Genomic DNA, 16,228 nt, shown 5'->3' with positions numbered 1-16,228 from the left:
TGGGGTCCGGTTCGTTTTTTCTCTCTCCATCAAGGGGGTGAACACTTGATGTGTAATAAAACAAGGGGAGGGAATCGCTGTTAATAGGGTGTTCTGCTCATTATTATTCCCCCTTGTCCTCGCTGTTACACAAAAAAAAAAACGAGGCTTAATTTATTCAGCCGGTACAGACGTGGAGTCTGTTGGTGGTGAATTGGCGTGCCACTTCCGGTTGTCGGCTGTGGTTGGTTTATACTGACACTTCTATTCTTTCGTTGTTCATGTCCGCTTTGGGTTTTTAATTTTTTATTATTTAAAAAAAGCTCATGAATTTGGGTACATCCGCACGAATATTTGTTGATATATAATAAAACCACCGAAACAAAACAGTGTGTAGACAGCGAATTGTATCCGGAAAATTTCGTGGCGGAATTATCTCCCATTAACAAGAGCTCAATAGATCTACGTGTGTGTATTTTTGTATGAGCTACTGGATCAGTGTGCCGGGCGTGAGTTTATCAATTGCTATGTCCCGGGGACTGGAAATCGCGAGGTGATCGCCACATGTGCCAAATTATTTTGGCACGGTTTTCTGCCACGCCTTTATTTCCGTGTGATTTTTTTTTTGTTTCAAACTCCCCCGGGGGGAAGGGGTGTTGTCATTGTGTGTGGGCGATGGTAGGTGGGGAGAGTGTTGGGGTTAACGGCTGTCGCGGTTTAACTCTGGTGGGGATCAGTGGTTGAACTGGACATATTCTGGCAATGGTTTAACGTTAAATGTAAAAAGTTAACATTTTTAGGGGCGCCCATCAATGAAGAAACACAGACACATGTAGGTGTGAGGGGGGTACATAGACAGCAAACATGAGGATGGAGGAATGAGGATGTGACATATCAAATATCATTTTTGGAGAACGAAAACGATGAAAATGTTGATTTAATTTAGAATGTTGCTTTGTGTGGGGGGTGAGGACGATGTATGTCTATAGGGCTGGTAAGTAGGTCACCAACTAGTTCTATGGCTCATGCAGGTTTTATTGGGCAGTAGAACTGGTTAGTGACCTACTTACCAGCCCTATAGGGTGGGGGATTAAAGTCAGTTAAAATAACACAAGGACAACCCCCATATCTGTGTTTGATGTTTGAATGCACGAGTTCTAACCCGAACGTCTCGAGTTCGAATCATCCCTGCCTCGGGTCCAGTGGAGTTCCATGAGTACACCTAGCACGAATGTGTATTATCTGACTCACGTGATTAGAAGAAAAGGCTTGGAACTGACAATAGTATATCTTTACATACCGAGGTCAAACAAACAGATGAGCTCTACTTCATCTGCTATCAGTGTTTCTTTCAGACTTTTTTTCTCCGGTTGGGGTGGGGGGGGGGCGGACACTGGTAAGAGATTTCCTACATAAATTCCCCCCCCCCTCCCGAAGAAACTGTCATATAAATCAATAGGTCCGAATTAGTAAATATGTGTATGCAAGTATTACCACTTAGCGTTTTAACTATAACCTTTACATTCTACAGCCAGCTAACCCACCCAACCCACTAGCATGGTCCGGTTTTGTTGTTGTTTTTTTTTTTAAATTATTTGACCAAATCTTCATTTTTTAACCAATCAGCACTCACATCCTGCTCAAGATAACTTTCATTAGCTATGTCACGCATTTATTTGTGAAGATCAAAGGGGTTCAAAGTTAAGGTGGGGGGGGGGGGTCAGTTGGAAAAAAAAAGGAAAATATATTTTTTTAATCATTAAAAAAAACAGGTTAAAATTAATTCGAGGTTTAACTTGTGTATGTAAAGATTTCAAGGATAAAAATCATTAGGCCTACTTTGTTTTGTTTTGGTTTTGTATTTCTCCATCGTAAGTGTTACTGGTTAACCTCCATCATGTGTGATGAGTCCAATGTCAACACTAGACGGCCGTTGTCGCGTGCTGTTAAAAGCTGTTTCATTAGGCACGTACTCGGGGGTTCTCGGTCTATGGACTCGAAGGCCACAGTGACTGGACGGCCATGGGGACTGGACGGCCATGGGTACTGGACGGCCACGGGGATTGGACGGGTATGGTCACTGGATGGCCATGGGGACTGGACGGCCATGGGCACTGGACGGCCATGGGTACTGGACGGCCACGGGGATTGGACGGGTATGGTCACTGGATGGCCATGGGGACTGGACGGCCATGGGCACTGGACGGCCATGGGTACTGGACGGCCACGGGGGTTGGACGGGTAGGGTCACTGAATGGTCATGTGGACTGGACGGCCATGGGCACTGGACGGCCATGGGTACTGGACGGCCACGGGGGTTGGACGGGTAGGGTCACTGAATGGTCATGTGGACTGGACGGCCATGGGCACTGGACGGCCATGGGTACTGGACGGCCACGGGGGTTGGACGGGTAGGGTCACTGAATGGTCATGTGGACTGGACGGCCATGGGCACTGGACGGTAAAGGACACTAGACGGTCTTGGAGATTAAACGGCCAAGCATTATTGGAGGGAGGATCTGACCGCCGCAAACGAAATTTTAAAAATATATTTATAATTGAAAATATATACTTTAATCGGTTTTCTCCCCACCCCGCCTTCCTCTGGAGGTTTCAAGTGCCCCCTCCCAAAAAAAAAAGTCTGAAAGAAAAACTGCTGAGGGGGGATATCCCAACAGAGGCTTTAATTCTTTTTAAACACAAGAGGTACGTAAACGTGACATTACGGAGTTTGCGTTTGGTTTAAAACGTGAGAACCCTTGACCTAATTAAATTGGTCACGAAGCTACTAAGTTGTTGAAATTATTTTATTTCGTGTAAAATAAATCGTAGGGAAAAAAGTTTATGGAAAAAACCAAATCGTGGGAAATGAGGTTATTTTTTTTAAGAGTACAAACTGGCCACGGGCAGATTAACTTCGATTGCGTTTACTACGTACAAAGGTCGCTCTGTTTAAACTGCGGTGTGGGGTTGCCAGGAATTGGTCGGAATTGTGGCCAAAATAATATTTGCGTTTCGTGGTGGCAATTTAGCTTTTTTTTATTTAAGTTTTCTTAAACCACATGAATAAATAAAGGTTGTTGTAGTTTCTGGATAGATTGTGTCTCCTGGGATTCCATATTGGGTGTTTAGATGTTACATTTCATGGTTCGTCTATTTTTTATATTGATTTAAAACGCAAAATATATATGTATATATATATATATATATATATATATATATATATATATATATATATATATATATATATATATATATGTATATATATATATATGTATATATATATATATATATGTATATATATATATATGTATATATATATATATATATATATATATATATATATATATATATATATATATATATATATATATATATATGTATATGTATATATATATATGTATATGTATATATATATATGTATATGTATATATATATATGTATATGTATATATATATATGTATATGTATATATATATATGTATATATATATGTATATATATATATATGTATATATATATATGTATATGTGTATATATATATATGTATATATATATATATATATATATATATATATATATATATATATATATATATATATATATATATATGTATATGTATATATATATATGTATATGTATATGTATATGTATATATGTATGCTAGGATTGGCCGGCCAATCCGCGCATTGGCCAATATCGCCTACCATAGGTCGGTCAAAGTCCGAAACTTTACTTGATTTCGGCCTTTGGCCGGCCAGTCCGCGGACTGGCCATGGTGGACCGGCCAAAGTCTTAATTAGAAGATCATCTGGCTAGGGACGACCGGCCAAAGTCCGAATTAGAAAATCATGAGCAGATTTTGGGTTTTTTAATGCCGTAAGGATCATGAAATTAAGTTTTTATTGATTATTAAGTAAAGTAAATGACAGAAACATTCAAATTTTTTATTGTACTATAGTCTCAATCAATCAATATTATCATTTGTTACAACAAGTTGAACTTTTATGGCATTTAGAATTACATAGCAGCTTGTTATTTTTTACACTTGCAGCGATTTGTTGTGCACTTGGTTGTGCAATTGCAGCGAGTGTAGCCTTGGCCCCCCAGTCAATGATTGTGAAGATGCGATGGTTCGTAGTGATTTTTCCTCAGTGCCAACTGACGACAATAAGAGCAGTTTTTCGTGAAGAATTGAAAACTCACTTCTAGCATACAGTTGTTTTAGAACACCATGTTCCGTTCCTAATTTGTAGAAACCGCCCTCGACGTTCATGACAACTGCAATCACGCTTCGGGAATCACCGCGACCTCTGTCAACATCTGGAACACGGATGCGTACATTGTCACCCACTTCACCATCTTTAAATTTTGTATTTGATGTTTTAAGCATCTTAGCACCTTGATTTTGCAAGCCATTATGAGCTGCTGACCTGTGTTCCATGATGTCTTGTTTGTTGTGACACAATCTGCAGGTAATGTTCCCTCCGTACCCTTCGTCTGCTTCATTGGGTACTCCACAAATAGCATGGACATCTTTGCCACAGGATCCACAATAATGAGCTGTACAAACAAGAGCTAAACAATACGTTACTCACAATGAAACCGCATCCCAGAATAATGAAAACGCGATCACAACTTAGTCTAGATAGAGCATTGGCCAGGACATCCCGGCTAATGCCCGCATTAGCCGGCCAATGTACAAAATACGCTGTCCAGTTTAAGCACTTCGGACTTTGGCCAGTACGTCCCGGCCAGTGTGCGCATTGGCCGGCCAATGTACGAAATACGATCTAAGTTCTAAGTTCTTCGAGCTTTGGCCAAGAGAGCCGGCCAATCCGCGCATTGACCGGCCAATCCGGGGTTTGGCCGCACTACGGGCTTTGACCGTAACATATATATATATATATATAAGACTGTTAAATGTAGAATGTCAGAATCAAGTGTTCTGCCAAGATTAGCTCTATCACAATGGTACAATGTGCATGTCATAATGTTGGTTTATTTGTTGGGTATCATGCGCTCAAAGGTTACGGTTCAGTTTAAGGTTTGATTTAGGGTGGGAGTTCCCATCAGGGTTAAGCTCGTGTTTTGATGCATCAGGTCGCGGTTGCATTAGTGTGACGTCACTTCCTGGTTGGCGTGACGCCATGTCCCCAAACAGGAAACCAGGTCAGCGCTTTTTAAGGCTGCTATAACACAAAGATATTTAAATATAGGTTTAATGTCTTTTATTTATAACTTTTAAAACCTCGTTAAACATCCCCACTACAGCTTCCTATGGTTCCGCCATCCAAAGCCGGAACAATGCGTACGTTTAATTAGCCAATACTTGGCTTCTCCTCCCACCCCCCTCCCTCCCCACCCCCAGCCGTATCTTGGCTAAGCCCATTTTAATTCCTGCATCTATCATAGACTTTTTTTTGGAGATTTCGCCCACTCACCCCCAAGCATTGCACCCCCCCCCCCATCTGTTGTAACCTTCTTGCGCTCAATCTTACACCCTCCCCTCTACGCACTCACTTACGTTTTTAAATCAGCCCCCCCCCCATTCCCCCCTCTTCCCCCCCCCCCCCCCCAAAAAAAAACACCTTTAGCACTACTTTCCTCCGCCCCCACAAACACATAAACATCCCAATAATATGGATGTGTAAAAAAAATAGAATAAGAAAAAAAAAATCTTATTTTAAAATCACGTTTTTAGACACATCTTGTATCGTGTTTGTGGAAGAGTAGACGATGTAATCTTACACTTTTGAGTAGAACTCACAATATTCACAACAAATGACTTGAGAAGGGATTACCGTTATTGTCATTGGGTTGGTTCCCTTTCTATTAAAAAAAAAATACCGAGTAGCGCTGACGTCATGGATGTAAAGGGAGTTAATCGTGTGGTCATCTGGTGGCGAGATGTAGACTGAATACCAATAAGTTGAGTTGTGTTCACACTGGTCTTCAGGGTGGGGGTTGGGGGGAGGGGTAGTTCAATGGATTTGTGGTTTAAATAGGTTAAGACAAGGTGTAGTGGGAGAATATGGTGCGTGTGTAGGATTGTGGAAAGTGAGGGGGATGTGTTGAGCTAATTTTTTAAACAGTATCTAAATAGGTGAGACTGGTTGCATTTATTTTTTTAAATGTGTTATTACGTTATTTCTAAATGTGTGTTGTGTGTTAGCAGTATGGAAAGTAAATTGTTTTGTTTTTAAGAAAGTGTGTTATAAATAATTATCACGTATGTTTGTATTTCTTTTTTTATCTGACTAGGTTGTTAATTTGTTATTGAAACTTTTTTTTACGAATGTTGTAATCTCTAACATGACTAACCTGTTTTGTCTGACCTAACCACCTATTTGTCTGACCTAACCACCTATCTTGTCTGACCTAACCACCTATTTGTCTGACCTAACCACCTGTCTTGTCTGACCTAACCACCTGTCTTGTCTGACCTGACCCACCTGTCTAGTCTCACCTGACCCACCTGTCTTGTCTGACCTGACCCACCTGTCTTGTCTCACCTGACCCACCTGTCTAGTCTCACCTGACCCACCTGTCTAGTCTCACCTGACCCACCTGTCTAGTCTCACCTGACCCACCTGTCTAGTCTCACCTGACCCACCTGTCTAGTCTCACCTGACCCACCTGTCTAGTCTCACCTGACCAACACACCTGTCTAGTCTCACCTGACCCACCTGTCTTGTCTCACCTGACCAACACACCTGTCTAGTCTCACCTGACCCACCTGTCTTGTCTCACCTGACCCACCTGTCTTGTCTCACCTGACCCACCTGTCTAGTCTCACCTGAACAACACACCTGTCTAGTCTCACCTGACCCACCTGTCTAGTCTCACCTGACCCACCTGTCTAGTCTCACCTGACCCACCTGTCTAGTCTCACCTGACCCACCTGTCTAGGCTCACCTGACCCACCTGTCTAGTCTCACCTGACCCACCTGTCTAGTCTCACCTGAACAACACACCTGTCTAGTCTCACCTGACCCACCTGTCTTGTCTCACCTGACCAACACACCTGTCTAGTCTCACCTGACCTACTTGTCTAGTCTCACCTGACCCACTTGTCTAGTCTCACCTGACCCACTTGTCTAGTCTCACATGACCCACTTGTCTAGTCTCACCTGACCCACTTGTCTTGTCTCACCTGACCCACTTGTCTTGTCTCACCTGACTCACGTGTCTTGTCTCACCTGACTCACGTGTCTTATATCATCTGACCTAACCACTTGTCTAGTCTCACTTGACCCACTTGTCTTGTCTCACCTGACCAACACACCTGTCTAGTCTCACCTGACCAACACACCTGTCTAGTCTCACCTGACCAACACACCTGTCTAGTCTCACCTGACCAACACACCTGTCTTGTCTCACCTGTCTCACGTGTCTAGTCTCACCTGTCTCACGTGTCTTGTGTACTCACCAGGTGACTACCACTACTTCCACGTGTACAAACCGTGCGTCCCCACCACCCTACAGCAGATGATGGCTAAACCAGATTACGTAAGTGCTCACTTTTGTTATAGCTCATACTATTGCATCTTTGATTATACCCCAGCCACCTATTGTCAATCATCCCTCTCCCGAGATACTATCCTGCTACCATTACAAAGCTGGCCGGCCAAAAAAAAACATGGAAAAGAACGGTTGAAGAAGAGGCAAAAACAGCTGGGCTCACATGGGCACAGATTAGAGGAGCAGCCCAAAACCGAGTCCGCTGGAAATGTGTAGTTGCAGCCCTTTGCTCCCCAGGGGCCACAAAGGAATGATGATGATGGTGATGATTACCCCCCTACCCCCCGAACAATTACCTTCTGTCATTTGGTCTCCAAAGTAGTTACTACCCCTCCCCTCGAGAATGTCTGTTATATGTATTGGTGCTGTACAACTGAAACAAAATGAACGACATACAAAGCAGTGCTGCCAGCACTATGCCCATCCGCCATTATCTTCCCAAACGTGAGGCAAGTACACTTTAGAGCTGGATGGACTCAGGGACGTCCTTCGGACTACCCTTGGATCCGAAAGAGAAACACACGGGCGAGCTGTCGCACGCTCTACAAATCAACCACGCCGCCCCATAAATCAATTTTCGACAAAATAGATCAAGTGTGACCGGACTATCGCTAGAGTTAAAGATCAGCAACCGAGGCTTATATTCGCTATGCCAACTTTCATCGCTGTTGTTGGTACGATGTGAGAAGGTGGTGCCACTCGGCTGCATCTGTTGGTGATGATGTGAGGCTTGGGAACAGCTCGGCAGAAACGGTGGTATCACATGGTTAATGGGCGTGGTCGGTATTATCGGGGGGGGGGGGGGGGGACTGGGGGTCATGTCAAGGGGTGGTTGATTTCAGAAAGTGGGGGTGGGGTTAATCGTAGATGGTCAATTTCATGAGGAATAGACAGGTAGTGATACTAAGGGGAATATGTCGGGGCTAATCGATTGGGGGGGGGGGGGGTGGGTAAGGCAAGGTGTTAATCATAGAGCAATGGACAGGATATAACGGCAGAAAGTTATTTTTAGGACAGGGGTGGGGGAATGACAATGAGTAGTGACAAAGAGGGGGCAATGTCCAGCTCTCTGTTTAATTTCACTCTGAAATTAAAATACGCACATTCTCTCTCTTCAAATTGTTCGCTAACACACACACACACACACACACAATCGTGCTCGTTCTTACACACACTCGTCAACAAACACGCACTCTTTTAAAACGTAATCAACCATGTACAAAGCACGAAGATGAAAAGAAAACCGCACACGTTAAAAGCATCAAAATTAAATCTAGCCCCTATAATGGTAGTCAAGGCAAAAACATTTAAAACTAGCTTGGCTTATGTAATTACTGATAAATTAATCCACCAACGGTATCAGGGTGACCATGATGGAACACTCAGCCCCTTCTGTGTTCAGTCATGCGTGACTCCCATTAAACTTCTAAAACTTTCGGGGAAATATCCCGCGCGCATTTAATCAGGGGATTAAAGAATTAATTTGTCACCATGTAATTTTAAACGTCATCATGCCTCCGAGATTGTTTCATTTTTTTAGTACTTGTTTTTTAAATTTCTAACAAGTCCATCACTTTTACCACGCTTCATTAACCGCGCTGCTGAATTGTACACTAATTAGCCAATATCAGATTATCTTTCCGCTAATTATCTTACTGCTAATTGATTATTTCACTTTTAATTGCTTGTCAACGTTGTGTTATCCCCCTTATAATTATCTCCCACATAATTACTTTAGCTTTAGTTAGAACTATCTTACCACATACATTTTTTAACTTGCTTTACTTATTTAAAATATTCTAATAGCCAACTGCAATTTACCTCACACATAATTATATAAAACTAATTAACACCCTTCTAATTAAATCAGACAATATTGCCTCATAACTATTACCGCACACAAATTTACATCACTACAAATTAACTACCACTTTACTAACTTTCACAATAATAAATACTTCTTTGCTAATTACCTCATTAATAATGACCACAGCTCCAATCGTCCTTACTGTTAATTACCTCGTCATTAATTGCCCATTCATTAAAACAGCGCCGTAAAAATCTATTACAGACTTGGTTGCTGTGGTACATTATTTCCCTTGTCTAATGACGCGTGTCTTCACCTCACCACTAGTCGCGCATGTCCGTCTTTCAGTCACGTGACCTTGGTCGTCTGAACGTTTTAAAACCTAATTAAGCAATTAATGGCGCGAGTCTCCATCGGACAACGTGTTTTAATTGCCTTTCGGGAATGTAAATTTTACATCATGTGTTCTAGAAAAATACGAATGCATTCAAAATTTGAATCCGTCTACTGTGTTTTGGTACATTGTCTTCGAAAGGAACGTTGAAGCAGAAATATTTATACCTGGTGATGGATTCAATTTAAATAAGCTAACGTGTAAATACCGTTGCATAAAGTGAAATTAAAAAATTGTTTAAATGTAACATATAATAAAATGTAACGGTGATGAAAGTTGACTTTTTTATAACGATATTCAGCTTTAAGATCAGCAATCAAAACGCCAAAATGTGTATTGTGGAACTACAGGCAATGAAGGAGGGGGAGGGGGGGGGGTGGAGGGGGAGGTGGGGGGGCGGCCGTCGGCTAAACAATTGCTTAGTCCTTACTTCCTCCTTTTCAAAAAAAAAAAGGAAATAGTAATGCACATTCTTGCTGTGTCTAAAGCTAATTGATTTTTTAAATTTTTTACTTTATATTTAATTACTTTAACAAAGTATTACAACATACCACCCCCCCACCCACACAAACATATTAATGAATTAATTGAATACTTGGATTCTCCCCCTAGGGTCAGGTTCTGGTGACGGGCAAACTGGGCAGTGAGCAGGACTACATGAGGCTCCACTTCAACCAGTACAACACGGTGGAGACCATCACATGCATGTCCAGAAAAGTGAGTGGTCTAAGGGGAGTAACTCGTTGAAAATTTTCAGGGGAATTAACCCTGCGATGAGTTATTATGGTTTTGTTGTTTTATTTTTTTTTTACCACCTAAAAGAGGATAAACGATGGCTACTGGCACCAAGTACTGACAATAAACTTGGACAGTATTGCTAACAAATATCCCAGAACATCTACAGTGACAATAATAACTCACACTGATAGTTAACACTGACCACAGACAGTAAAATTTAATACTGACCAGTGACGCTATGTACTGACTCCTGACTGTAGGAACTGACCTGTCACTAACCAATAAACTCAGAAAACTTGACTTTTACGACTAGACAACAAAGACGGTTACCATACACCATACAAGACTGCCACCACCACACACCACCACCAACAAAGTCTGTCACAACCACACACTACCAACAAAGACTACCACCACAACACCCACCACCACACACCACCACCACCAAAGACTGTCACCACACACCACCACCACCAAAGACTGCCACCACAACACACCACTATAAAGGACAGTCACCAAACCTTCCCCCCACCACCACCATTTGTTCCAGCCCTTCCCCAAAGACAACTTCCTGTGTCTGTATGGGGTCCATGAAAGAATGCTGAACAACCTGTTTGTTCGCTACAAGGAAGGTTTGATTACAGACTTCTATAAGTGAGTAGCCTTCATCACTTTATCCTATCAACAGTCATAACATTAGGTCTATCTAATGGAGTTAAGTTCACGGGATGAGTATAATAAGCTATTGATAAACAATGAGTAGGCGGCTTCTCAAATATATTCTGAAATTTGTTTTTAAATTGGACGTACTAGTAAAAGGATTCGTAGTTTTTAATTTTGCGAATTATTTGTTTTGTTCAAATTTTGCACCCCACTACCACGCATCCAGCTTTCTCCGCATACCAACATCCAATACCACCCTATCCGATTTAAAATTCAAGTTATTTTTGTCTGTCAAATTTAAAAAAAAAAAAAAAAAACAGGTGTAGCACGGCCTAGGTAACCCAGATATAGCAATTGGGGTAGGGGGGGGGAGTGGGTGTTTGTATTTTTAAGCCAAACACCGCCTTCATTAAATGACTTTATAAAATTCCAATCACTACCCCAAAATGTAACAACCCTAATGATAATTAACATTTTTCATTATTTCTGACTTTAAACTGATATAAATCCCCCACCCCTCCCCCACGTTGCGAAACTATGACGTGATTGACTGCTGTGACCTTTGACCTGTAATGACGGCGACCTTGACCTTGCAGGTACCTGATGGAACCATGGGCCATGGCCATCTACCACGACCGTTTCCCGGACCTGAGGGACGAGATAAGGGAGCTGCTCATCTCTAATGAGGTAATGGGGGGGGCGTGGTCATGGGGGGCGTGGTCATGGGAGGGGGCGTGGTCTTGGGGGGCGTGGTCATGGGGTGGGAGGGGGTCGGTGTTTAAAATAGTTGGGGGTCGGGGGTCACTTAATGTGTTTACATAGGTTGAAGGTTCATGTGATCTTAGGGGTTGGGCTTAGGTATTCACCTGGGGGTTACATGCTGGGGGGAGGGGGTCGGAGGGATGGGGGCAGGTGTGGTTTTCATAGGGGTTGGTGTCACGTGCTCACTTAGGTCAGTTTTTAAAGGGGGTCGAGGGGTCACGTTGGGGGGGGGGGTGCTTAATCACCGGGGTGACATGTCTAGAAAAATTGTATTGTTAACAATAATAGTTTACATGGTTGGGGAGAAGGCAATGGAGGTGGGACAGTATTAGTAATAGAAAATGGGGGAGGGGGGGCGTAATTGTGACGTAATTACTTCGAGTTGTGTTTTTAATATGATACCGCTAATGCTTGAACTAACGTATTAGTCTTGACATACAAAAAAAAGATTATCAATACGTGTTACTTAAGCTAAATGGTAGGTGAGGTAGAGTTTGGCTGTTAATGTGACAGTTACGGGTATCACGTGTCTATTGTTACTTGCAGGACGAGAAAGCTGCGACCATTGAGGATCTGGCTAGACAGTTGGTAGACGAGGAGATAGGGGTAAGTCTTGGTAGTTAGTGGGTAAGTCTTGGTAGTTAGAGGGTAAGTCTTGGTAGTTAGAGGGTAAGTCTTGGTAGTTAGAGGGTAAGTCTTGGTAGTTAGAGGGTAAGTCTTGGTAGTTAGAGGGTAAGTCTTGGTAGTTAGAGGGTAAGTCTTGGTAGTTAGAGGGTAAGTCTTGGTAGTTAGAGGGTAAGTCTTGGTAGTTAGAGGGTAAGTCTTGGTAGTTAGAGGGTAAGTCTTGGTAGTTAGAGGGTAAGTCTTGGTAGTTAGAGGGTAAGTCTTGGTAGTTAGAGGGTAAGTCTTTGTAGTTAGAGGGTAAGTCTTGGTAGTTAGTCTTGGTAGTTAGAGGGTAAGTCTTGGTAGTTAGAGGGTAAGTCTTGGTAGTTAGAGGGTAAGTCTTGGTAGTTAGAGGGTAAGTCTTGGTAGTTAGTCTTGGTAGTTAGAGGGTAAGTCTTGGTAGTTAGAGGGTAAGTCTTGGTAGTTAGAGGGTAACTTGTGGTAGTTAGTCTTGGTAGTTAGAGGGTAAGTCTTGGTAGTTAGTGGGTAAGTCTTGGTAGTTAGTGGGTAACTTGTGGTAGTTAAAGGGTAAGTCTTGGTAGTTAGAGGGTAACTCGTGGTAGTTAGTGGGTAAGTCTTGGTAGTTAGTCTTTGTAATTAGAGGGTAAGTCTTGGTAGTTAGAGGGTAAGTCTTTGTAATTAGAGGGTAAGTCTTGGTAGTTAGAGGGTAAGTCTTGGTAGTTAGTAGGTAAGTCTTGGTAGTTAGTGGGTAAGTCTTGGTAGTTAGTAGGTAAGTCTTGGTAGTTAGTAGGTAAGTCTTGGTAGTTAGTAGGTAAGTCTTGGTAGTTAGTGGGTAAGTCTTGGTAGTTAGTGGGTAAGTCTTGGTAGTTAGTGGGTAAGTCGTGGTAGTTAGTGGGTAACTCGTGGTAGTTAGTGGGTAACTCGTGGTAGTTAGAGGGTAAGTCTTGGTGGGATTTGAGGGTACGTCTTGGTAGTTCGATGGTACGTCTTGGTAGTTCGATGGTACGTCTTGGTAGTTAAGATGGTTATAGTTTGTGGGTAATGTGTAATATGTCTTAGTATCTACAGGGTAATAAAGGGATTCATTGCTAAAATGCCGTGGCGTAGCGAGGTCGGGTGTCATCCGGTCGGCACTTAATGGTGTTATCCCCAGAGGCGTTGCGACCCTTTTTCGATTTGCACCTCTTGAAAGACTATTTAACACTCGAATTAATCAATTAAGTCGAATTATCATTTTTCTCTATATATTTTGCTATTTTTTGCCTTGGTGTCACCCGGTGCGGTCCGCACCCCCCGCCCCTCTCTTCGCCTCTGCTAAAATGTGTAAGATTTCATGAGTGACCAATACTTTGACTAGAAAGATAATAGTTGTTTTGTTTCTAGTGTATTTAATAGGTAATTAATATAGAGTGCTTGTTCCTTGTTGTTTTGCTCTTGTTCAGGATGCTAACTCACCGGTGGGTTTTTTTTTTTCTATTTTCCGAGCTGAGTTTTTCACTGCCAATAATTGGGTCGTTCTATTTTTATGTCGACATCCCACACAGCTATTGGATATTCCCGGAAGAGCAGAGCATTCCGGCCACTAATTTGGCAACGTGTTCGTGGACAGAAACAAAAAAAAAGGGGGCAATCTAATGATCATAAATATGGTCACATGACCCAATGTAGTGTTTGCCACTTCCTGTCCACTGTACTCTTGATTGGGTCTAAAAATAGAAGCCAGCCTCGACTTGGCATGTGGGGTCAAATCTCTTCTTTGATACTGAGACCTCGTGAGGCCTAACGCGTAGAGCTTTTATTATATTACGAGCCGGCCCGCGGCATAACATACGCCGCTATTTAGTTGTTTCTAATTTTCAATAATTCATAATTTGTGAATTCGACAGTACCAACGCTGACACTGAAAATATTTCTTTAAAACACTATAAGTAGCTCGTTAAGGACCATAACCCCCCCCCCCCCTTCCTTCCCTTCCCCCCCCCCCTCCTCCACCCCCCCTTCCTTCCCTCCCCCCCCTCCTCCCCCCCCCCCCCCCCTACGTTTAAAATCGTTGGCTCTGCTTGTAAACATTTAGAGTGAACACAGCTCACTAAAACCATGTAGGGGTGGGGAGGTAAGGAGAGCGTTTGCAGCTTGTTTTCTAACGGCTCGAAGAAGAGAATTATATATATAGATTCTTGTATACTGAAGAGTACTTTTCGAGGGGGGCGGGAGGGGGGGGGGGGCATGGCGTCACTAGATCGGGTGCGGTAACCCAGTATGTCAATCCCCTCCACCGATTACATTTATGAAGTAGAAATGGTTTGCATCCTATATTTTCTTAATATATAATATATAAGCCCATTTAATTAGTTATATATATTGGCCATATATATATATATATATATATATATATATATATATATATATATATATATATATATATACATACATTAGTTAAAATCCTTAATTAGCTATTAAACTACCCCGAGAAAAGCTTTCTCGCTAAAATATGATAATCATGTTATATTTCGCTTTTGTGTAACATGTTGGAGTCACACCCCCCCCCCCCCCCCGCCTTGTGACGCCACTGGGGAGTGGTGTATTGTAAAGCCGTGTCATGTTGAATTGTAAGAATACGTTCATTCTTCTACGCTCCCGTCAAACTGTGGCCCGGAATTCATTAATTTGGTTCATTAATAAAAATCACTGCTTATGGTGGGATTATTCCGCTGGTAGTTTGTTTTTTTTTTAATTGGGATTTGGTATATCTTGTTTGGAGTACAACGTTAATTTTACTACAGGGTGCACTTTAGCGCAATAAATTCGTTGGGGGGGGGGGGGGAGGGGGGGTCTGAACTTTGTTACGGTATGTATTTTCTATATAAATTAGATTTTTTTTCTATTAAGGTGCTTCTGTGACATAATTTCCCCCCAACTTCCCTCGAAATAAAAAAAAAAATCTATTTCCTTCTCCCTCGTGATATCCCCAGTTCACCCAGGACCAGAGGAAGGAGCTGATGTCGGCCTACATAGCCACGGGGGCCAAGCGTGCCGTAGAGACCCGCCTCCTCAACTTCATCGGCTACAACCACTACCACCTGCCCATGTACGCCAAGCCTGGGATGGTGTGAGGCCGACCACAACAGGGCTGACGTCATCAATGTTGACCCATGTAAAGTCCGTCCAGGTGGCTATTGGTCAGACAATCGACAGTTCATCTTAATGACTTGTTCTATTTTTAAATTCATTCTGAACTTTCAGTTCTGGCTCAGTAGAGAAAATTGTGTAGAGAACAGTAATTTTTCTTCACTAGTGAGGGTCAACCTCAAAACTTAAAGGCCAGTGGTGATATTTGTTTTACATATAATTCTTTTTTAAATGATTCTAAGGTTTTACAAAATAAATGTTTTATATATTCATAAGTATATTATATAACTGTTGCAACAGTTTTGATGATCAGTATACATATTTTTTTTAACTAGATCTGAACTCTAGGGATGAAAAAAATTTGTGACAGTTATTTCTTTTTTTTAACTTTGGTTTAGTTGGGCTCACAAATCAGAATAAATTGTCCAACCCATTTTTGGATTCTGTTAAAATTTAATATATTTAAGATTGCTTTTAAATCACAAAATTAGTGATTATTTCAGTTTTCTCTATTAGACAATGAAAAATCATGTAACTACAGTTGAATAAATATTTTTTTAAATGTGTTAAATTGTTTTTTATATTATGTAAGAAGTGGATAAACAATCTT

At 41.8% G+C, this 16,228-nt stretch overlaps 1 protein-coding gene across 3 annotated transcripts in view; it reads left to right on the top strand.

Annotated features, from left to right (window-relative positions):
* Nucleotides 1-16,182, top strand: part of LOC131926966 (cilia- and flagella-associated protein 61) — a 142,180-nt gene extending 125,998 nt beyond the window's left edge. For 2 of the 3 annotated variants that reach the window (XM_059282575.1, XM_059282577.1), the window contains 6 exons: nt 7,413-7,489; nt 10,315-10,419; nt 10,991-11,094; nt 11,700-11,790; nt 12,412-12,471; nt 15,462-16,182. In XM_059282575.1, coding sequence (XP_059138558.1) covers nt 7,413-7,489; nt 10,315-10,419; nt 10,991-11,094; nt 11,700-11,790; nt 12,412-12,471; nt 15,462-15,602 — 578 coding nt within the window. In that variant the 3' untranslated portion in view covers nt 15,603-16,182. Of the gene's footprint in view, nt 1-7,409; nt 7,490-10,314; nt 10,420-10,990; nt 11,095-11,699; nt 11,791-12,411; nt 12,472-15,461 lie in introns of all 3 variants that reach the window. The other variant, XM_059282576.1, reaches the window with a different exon arrangement.
* The last annotated feature ends 46 nt before the right edge of the window (nt 16,183-16,228 follow it).

The sequence above is a fragment of the Physella acuta genome, unplaced genomic scaffold (assembly GCF_028476545.2).
Source record: "Physella acuta isolate Inbredline_101_S28 unplaced genomic scaffold, ASM2847654v3 ptg001355l, whole genome shotgun sequence".
NCBI classification, from domain to species: domain Eukaryota; kingdom Metazoa; phylum Mollusca; class Gastropoda; family Physidae; genus Physella; species Physella acuta.
This window is presented reverse-complemented; position numbering and strand designations above follow the sequence as displayed.